Raw genomic sequence first — 8,999 nt, 5'->3', positions numbered from 1 at the left:
CTAGCAAGTCCATATCCAGGTCCAGCCATGGAAAATTGAGGAAGCCTAAACGTGCAAAGGCGGTGAATGGCGTGCACCAATGTGAGATTTGTGGCAAGACGTTCCAAACCGGTCAGGCACTTGGTGGCCACAAAACGTATCACCGAGTTAAGCCAGTTGTTGATCCATCCAGGGGCTGGTTAGTCCGGAGAAAAGCCAAAGAACAATTGTCTGGAGAATCTGGTCAAGTTATCGATAGATTCAGCAGAATGCCGTTGCCAAGGCCAGGAGAATTGTCTGGAGAAGAAGCCCATCCATCTGTACAATCTAATAATCAAGGGGTTACTAAGAGGCTGCTAGATTTTGATCTTAATATTCCTTATATAGAATGAATTTCTCTGTATTATTTGTTCTATGTCTCAAATCTCTGAAATTAGGTCCTCAAATTTTTGCTTTAAGTAGACCCTTTTAGAATTAACTTTGTTTTCGACTGTGAGAGTTTTATTGCTTCTACAATTATTAAGTATATTATTTTCAGGTCTGAGTGTGGTGGGTTGGCCCTGGTTCAATGGTTGCCATTTTAGATGTGCGTATATAATTAGAATTTTCTTTGCTCAAATCTGCTGCATTTTATTGGCACTGCCGGGTTACCACTGCTTTGATTCTTACATGTTTTGATCATAATGAAAGCTCCTCTTTTTGTTTTTTTTTTTAATTCTTTTCTTTTCAATTTGGTTCATTGAGTCATTCTCTCCATGTTTCATTTCGATGGTAATACTCATGGTTTGAGCGGCTAAGCCCTGGTTGTCACTGCACTTTGGACCTGGGGTTCGGCAACATCTTCAATTTTGTTTGCAATTTCACTTGAAAACAAAACAAGGAAAGAACTGAAACCTTCCTACACTGAGTAGTAAGTTTGTTGATAGTAATCAGTTTGGAAGTTTGGATGAAGCTTCTCTTTTCGTTCCCTTCTCTTTTTCCGCTTTTCTCTTCTTGAAAGATTTATGTTTATAAAGTTGCTTGCATTATGTGCAAATGATTCAAGCTACATATTGGGAGACATAATCAGATGAGTGCGGAGATTTAAATCTTGAGAAAGATAATTAATGAATAAGCCATGCTTTAATTGTTTATGTGCACCTCTTTTATTTTATTAAAATTTTCAATCAAAAAACTCAGAATCCATAACCAAATCTTCCTTGTAAAGAAATAATTAACAATTTATAATATGATTTCATAATTCATACCCATTGCTTTGTCTTTTGGATTTTGTTTATATGAGAATGTTTCAACAAAAATCTGAAAACGAGGTGAAAACCACCCACCTCTATAGAAATTTTCGTTTATAAAATAATTTTGTCATACATTTTATGGTGTGAGATTGATTCTCGTGTGTGTGTATATATACAAACACTTCAATTAAGATATGTTTTAAAAACCTCTATGATTAATTAAAACAAGTGCTATTATTATTTATTAAAAATAAAAACTAATAAAGATTATCAAATAAGCCTACAATTTGATTCTTAACATCAATCAAATGATTGAAATTCACTCCCATCGTTCCGATGTGACGCTTTCATCTTCACCTCCATTTATCAAATATTGCTGGTTAAAACTTTTATTCTGTACTTCTTTTTCAATCCGTGATCACACTTATTTCGTCATATTTTACGCAAGTTAATCCTTATCTTCCTTTGCTAAGTGAACATAAATTTATAGCAAATTTGGAACCTAGAGTACAATTCTATCAAGAGAGAGATATTTTTTTAATAATAATTTTTTACTGTTTAAAGAAAGAGTAAAATACAATAAATTTTTTACTTTTAATCATAATTATATGCAAATCTATTAATTTTTAAATAAACATTCCATCTTAAAAAATATTTTTGCTAGATACATAAATCTGGCCGTTAATCAACTACTAATATTTCCACTGTACATATAAATCTTACCATTAATCTACCGTCAATATTTTCATTAATAATTTTACTTTTTATTAATTTAAAAAATTATTACTATGTAAATTAGATTTTTTAAAATTTTTTTTCTCTTATTCAAAAAAAAAAAAAACTCTTAACCAGCCACTCGTGTCGTGCTCCCTTAAAGAGTGCATCAAAGGAGCACCAAATCTGGTGCACTCCAAAAAAGCTCGAGATATAGGGTGCATGGCTAGATCTCGCGCTTCCTTCCATAGATCCAATCAAATCTAACATTTCAGATGCTTCCTTCCATAGATCCAATCAAATCTAACATTTCACGATCAAATCTGATCGCGAGGTGACTAATTGATGTAAGAGAACGTTGCCGACCGACCTAAGAGAAAAAAAAGGATAAAAAAAGAAAAAAAATATTTTAAACATTTTACGTTTAGATATTAACACTATCTACATGTTTGGAGCAGAATATCTATTTTAAAAATTAATAAACTCGTATATAATTATGATTAAAAATTAAAAGAGTCCGTGTATTTTAACCTTAAAGAAATTATTAGGATACAAAGTTTTCAGTTAACATAGTTAGGCACAAAGAAAGCACACTCACCACCTCAAATTTTCAAACGGGTTTTTTTCTTCCCAGAAAACCATTAGTTACAGTTGCATTTAAGCACATATTGTTTTACAATTCTAAGCAAACAGCATCCTTGAAAGGTTATATTCAACAGTAGTTTGAGTACGGAAAAAAGCCTCTCCAAACAGAGAGTCGAGGAAGAGAGGGTTCTACCTTTTTTTTTTTTTTTTCATGTATAATTGTTTTAAAGTTTCTATATCCAGATATATCATTCTTGGTTTTTTTCAACAGTACCCAGAAATGGAGGGTTCTGTAAGCATACATGGAGTGGAAGTAGTGCACCATATTCAACAATAAGATCAAACCTGCAGCCTGGTTCACCAGTTGGACACACAAATAGGTCTACTACTACTACATATCTCCCAAGTGTTGTACTTCCCGGAGGATACCTTATTGCTTTACATATTTGCCTACTAGTATACTCCACCTAATTCTTCAGAACACAAGCATAAATCATAATAGGACACTTCAAGAATTTAGCATTTGGTAACATGACATTCCATGTATGTTCCATTCTCTTATTGTATGTCCACCATAATTTGGCAAGCACTTAATAAGGATTTGACTCTATGTTCTTGTTCCACCTTCAGCCTTGGATTCCTTCCACCAGCATTACTACCCTCTCCCTTGTGCCACAGAAGATAATTACAAGAAGACGTGACCTACCAGTAATAAAACACTCTCCCTCGTGCTAAATAATTGTGCAAGCAATCTTTTTCTTTAACCTATTGCATATGGTATTGACAACATGAGAATTGAGATGCAGCATGCATTCCTTTTTCTTTTCTTGGCTAACTCAGAACGGCATATACATATTTGAAGCCACTGTTATCTTATTTATTTATTTTGGAAGGGGGGAAGGGGTGGTGAGGGTGGATTGTAGAGGAGAGATTTGCCATGGTCAAAGATATTAAGTAATTAAGCAAAATATATTGCGCTCCCAAGCTGACAATATCATTCTTGCAAGGCCCAAGTAAGTTTTTAATGCATAAATACATGAGTACGTACATAAGAACATGAAGAAAATAGTCTCATAGTTAAAACAAGACACATGAGATCAAATCAATTTTATATCAAGACAATAGGAGTAAAATGGCATCCTTTTAATTTATCATCTACTTGACGAACACTGGCATTATCAGCAGCCTCTATCACCTACCGAACTCCTTTTCAAATTCTGAGTTCAAATTGAGTTAGAACAAAAAAAAATTCCTAAGCCTAGAAGTGAGTATTATCCAGAGTCCACTGCCAACAGCTTTTAGCTCACGCAGAGGTTGTAATTAGCCAAGCATATTAGGTTAGAAAACCCAGGCACCAATGCTCAAGTCTTTCTTTTTTTATCTCATTATTACTTAATTTTCTGCCTATTTACCGTGAAAATTAGCCAATTTTGCTTCTTTCCACTTTATTTCCAATATATAGGTAGCACTTCACACTCCCAACACCATACCTTTAAATCCTACCAACATATCAAGACATTGCCGAAGTTAAGGATAATGCATTGACAGATCTTTTCTTCTCCATTAACATAGATATTACTGTTAACGTCACTGATATTGAGATGCTCAATTTACAGCTTTCACAATAGGACATCCTTAAGCTATCAGCATATAACACCTAAGATCAATGCCTCTACCAAAATGTAGAAACCTAAGTACATGGGAAACCATAAATTAGAGCTCCATATATCAACAAATATATGAAGTTAACTTACACATCCATGCCAAAAACCATCGATAAGCAAAAATCCAGTAAATATCACGCCTTCCAATATTGCAAAAACTTCAAAGCCATAAAACATAATAATTCCAAATCACATTTAAACTTGTCCCAGCACAAGAATAAACAACGTATAATTATTGAACGAACACAAACGAGCAACATTTGCGATTATATTAAGCCATTAATTCAGATGTTCATACAAAACCCTACAATTCCAAACATGAACATAATTGAAAAAAAAAAAAACCTAAACCCATATATGTTTTCACTTATCTTTAGTAGAAACGCCGTATTTCTCTTGCATCCTAGCGATTTCCTCTTCCTTCTTCTTCTGATCAAACTTCTTGCTCATCTTCGCCTGCTGATAATACAAGACAATCAAATACCTATTCGCGACGTTGAAACCAGAGAGATGATCCACCGCCGTTTTGGCATCGTAGATGTCCTCGTAGACAACGAAGGCGGTGCCGCGTGTTTCTTTGCTGGTTCCGATGCGTATCTGGCGAATGGCTCCGTATTTGCCGAAGATATCGTACATCTCCTCGCTGGATATGTTGAATGGAAGGTTTCGAACGTAGAGGACCCGGTTGACTTCCGGGGGGAGCCGAGTGTTGCCCTTGCGGAGACTGATTGTCGTCATTGGGTCAGAAGAGAGACAGGGAAAGGCTCTGAGGATTTTACAGAGAGCGAGACAAAACTCAGAAGATTGGGGAAATTTGTAGGAGGTGATGGGGACGGTGGATCTTTGTAGAATGAAAGCAATGGGTTGATGATTGGTTCTGGCCCATGTAAAACGTTTCGGCCTTCGACTAGTATTTAGTCATGAAATCCATTGAAAATGTGGGCTTCAAAAGCCCTAACGGTTTCTTTTTGAGCCCCTTTGTAGGTACGGATGTACAAATTCGAATAAAATCGAATCGAAATTAGTTTAATTTTTGATTCGGGTAGTTTGATATTCAGCTATTTTAATTAATTAAGTTTGATTAAAATAGTTTAATCAATTTAATTTTTTATTTTAAAAATTTTAAATTAAAGTAATCGAATTAATTGAATTGCGTAATACTTAAAAAAAGATAAATGAGCTTTGAGTTCAAAAAATAATAATTTCTTCTGTCTTCATTATTTATTATTCAATTTAAAAACAAAACAAAAAAAATATCAACAATTTAAAAAAAAAAACAAAAGAAAATCTCAACATAATATCTTGTAAAAAAAAGGCCACATCTTCACATTTTTTCCCCTCTATTTAATGAGTTCAGTTTTCTGTAATCAAAGCAAACTAACTGAAGTAGTTTGGTGTTCAATTTTCATTATTACAATTACTTTGATTTGGTTTTAATTTTTTAGAGAAAGAATTCAATTTTTTTGATTTTTGGATTTCCAAAATTGATTTCATTAAAGTAATTGTTTGCACACCCCTATTTGGAGGAGAAAAAATTGATCATCTGCTTAATTGTTTAAAAAACAAAAAATCTTGTCTCTATTAGAGTTGTGAGTTGCAATTATTAATTTTTTTTTGGTAAACATGTATTCTTTTGGCATTTCAATCTTTTACCATAATCAATTATTGTAAAATTAGATGATTAAGAAAATCGTTACTTTTAAAATTTTTATGCAATCGATGTAATTAATTTAATTATTAATTTAATCAGTTACATATTATTATATTAATACGTAATTTTATCGGTATTGGTTGGTCTAACCTATTTGTGTTTATAAACTTGTTTCTTGCAATTTACTAATTAATTAAATGTTGAGTCCAATCAAATTGTATTGTCAAGTAGGTAAATGTATCTTTTTAATGAATTGAATTTTTTTTTTGACTTGAAAGGTTTTAAGATTCCTTTCTTATCAATATAGAAAATTTGAATTCAACTTTTCGAGTAGAAGAAAATACACATAAATTATACATTAAATCGAATATTTAAATATAATTAATTATTATTTTTTACTATGTTTAATAATGTAATAACATGATTGAAACCATCATAATTATTTCTAATATATTAGCATTACAATTTTGAGTCCTAGACTTTATTCTCCCTCATAGAGGTAACAATCATAACGTTAGACAAAGCCTAGGTTGTCGTTAAAAGATGATGCTGGGCCATTATTACAAGGTCTAAATATTGAAGGCCCGTCTCCAAATACGGCCTTGATGTCAAAACTCGGTTTTCATTTTTTTGTTTTTATATATTTTTGTCTGCATATGGTGAATTAATATAGCCTAAGTATTTGGGACTATGCTAATTGAATGAAAATGAAAAAGAAAAATTTAGATAAACAATTTAACAACTTCTAGTGAACAGAAAAATAAAAATTACTACATAAATACTAACGTAAAAGTGAAAAAAGAAGAAGAAGAAAGAATTAATGCATCGATGGAAAAGAAACAATTAAACTTTGTTATTTGAGATATTTATCTCGCCAATTTTAAAGATTTAAAATTGTAAAATTCAACCTATTAAGTTGATCGTTAAATATTTTAAGGTTTTTTTATTTAGAAGAAGAGAGATTTGAATCAATTTTTTTGATAATAAACAAATACATATATTTATTATAAAATCAAATGATCGGATACTTTGAAGAATTTTAAATATAACGTAATAATATAAAATTTTTTAAACTTTCTTTCGTTTTCCTAGGCTTTAGGAGCTAAGTTTCTCTCGTACAATTAATATTGTTTTATACATTAAAGAAGGAATTAAGTAAAAAAAGGAAAAAAAAAGAAAAACTAATAGTTGTGGATTGTGTTCAATAGGAAGAGTTTGGTATCACGAAAGAATTGATAAGGTTTAGGAATCACGTAATCTTGCTACTATTTTTGACCCAAAAATTGGTGGATACATGGTGTTTTTTGACCCGCAATGTGCAATCCAGCCAGCCATGAAATGCACAAACTGAGTTGTACTAGAATTTTGACTTGAAGCAAGACAATGAAATGGACAAATAAAATAAATTTGGGATTGCCATGTTTGTGATTGATAATTGCCATAGAAAATTTGTGAATTGCTTGCTTTTACAATCAACTTTTATCATGATGGAAACTTTTGATTGCAAATTTTATCTTATTTAATATTGTATTTGTGATTAAAATTCAACAACTATGATCAAATGCATGCAACTTTAATAGTAATACATATCAAATCAACTCTAGAAAAGAAATTAAGCGAATATAGTTTAGTGCTTATTAAATAACAAATTTAAAAATCAACAACTTGTTATATTTTTACTATTACGGAGTAGAAGGTTTCTTCAGCATATATGTTTAGTTTTTCTTTCACACCATAGGTAACCATAGTAATAGTCCAACTCCGGACTTGCATCATTTATGGAATAAAATAGTACTAATTTCATAAAAATATAACTTGATATGAAAATTGCTCAAGGATAAAACCAAAAAAAGGGAACAACAATAATTCGCGGTTCTGTCTGTTGTCTATACCCACAGATTGAAACCAATTCTCTACTCTTGAGAAATTGAAGTAAAATAAAATATTTTTTAATTGTTTCCCAGCATAAAATGAGTTATAAGATGTTTCTTCTAAGGCTCTCAAAAAGCTATTCACTTTTCTAAAATTTAGAGATACACATTTTATGATATAAATGTCTAAAGTAGAGTAAGATTAACACTCAATGTAGAATAAGAAGTTTGAAATTGTACAACAACAAAAATTCTAATCAAATAAGATTTTAAATTCTAATAAACTTAAAATTAAACTTGACTAACTACTAGTCATTTCATTGGGCAAATTTTTTTAATTTTATGATAGAATAACTCTCAAAGCCAGCTCACTGTTAAAATTTTATTAAAGATGGAAATTCGAAGAACACCGGAAGAGAGACATAAACCTTGCCTTCAGAATTACATTTGAGATTATAAGAAAGAAGTCCTAATAGAAGTACTACTTTCCTTACATATAGTTTATGAATGCTTGGGATAAGTAATACCACTCTTTTACTAAAAGCTAAAAATACAAAATAAATAAGGAGTGTTACTTTTTTACATTTATTTGAATCTAACATAAAGAAAATTAATCTTATCTTACTTTAAAATACCACTTAATTCACCTTTAACATTGTTGAAGACTGGGATGCCTTCATGTGAATGGTCTTGGTTAGAAAAACCGTCTGTTGCTTGGTTTCCTTCACAATGAATGTGACTGCTTCTATAAGAAAACTTTTTCAAACAATTCCATGTAAAAACTAAGATATATCTTGTATTATAGGACCCTTTAATATTTTCTTGTATCATGTGTACTAAAATCTTTGCATCGATTTCAATCCAAATTTTAGAGAAATTGTATTCATGACATAAAAATAAACCTCTTTGAAGAGCTAGAAGTTCGGCTTTCAAAGAATTATTAGAACCCAAATTCTCTAAAAAACCAAAAAGAATTACTTGTGCGATCTTGTACAACTCCTCCACCCGCAGTTTGTAGGAAATTCTTGGAGCTCCCATCCATGTTCAACTTGATTTCATCTAAGCAAGGCTTTAACCATCTAACGATTTGTGGCGGCGTAGATGGTTGAATTGGAAAGTTGATACTCACAACTTAGTTATCTAGATATCACCTTTCCATTGTTCTCTGCGTAATAAATTCCCTAGATGAAGCTGCATCAAAAGTTTCCCACTACGCCATATAACTTGTTGATGGTAGACTCCTAATTGCTTGTGTTTAGAGTTATTCCTTTCTACCCAAAGGAACCAACATATGAAGATAGGC

The 8,999-nt window shown here is 31.6% G+C and overlaps 1 protein-coding gene across 1 annotated transcript; it reads right to left on the bottom strand.

Annotated features, from left to right (window-relative positions):
* Nucleotides 1-4,339: 4,339 nt before the first annotated feature.
* On the bottom strand, nt 4,340-5,002 carry LOC110412969 (RNA-binding (RRM/RBD/RNP motifs) family protein). Its single transcript, XM_021423642.2, has one exon. The coding sequence runs from the start codon at nt 4,910-4,912 to the stop codon at nt 4,538-4,540; it is 375 nt and encodes a 124-aa protein (XP_021279317.1). The 5' UTR covers nt 4,913-5,002; the 3' UTR covers nt 4,340-4,537.
* Between the last annotated feature and the right edge of the window lie 3,997 nt (nt 5,003-8,999).

The sequence above is a fragment of the Theobroma umbraticum genome, unplaced genomic scaffold, assembly GCF_002168275.2.
Source record: "Theobroma umbraticum cultivar Fairchild unplaced genomic scaffold, ASM216827v3 scaffold_95.0, whole genome shotgun sequence".
Lineage (NCBI taxonomy): Eukaryota > Viridiplantae > Streptophyta > Magnoliopsida > Malvales > Malvaceae > Theobroma > Theobroma umbraticum.
The sequence above is the reverse complement of the archived record's forward strand: the minus strand, read 5'-3'. Positions and strand labels throughout refer to the sequence as shown.

Bases quoted from the DNA above. Each gene is read 5' to 3' on its own strand.
- LOC110412969 (XM_021423642.2), bottom strand. From the start codon at position 4,912: ATGACGACAATCAGTCTCCGCAAGGGCAACACTCGGCTCCCCCCGGAA.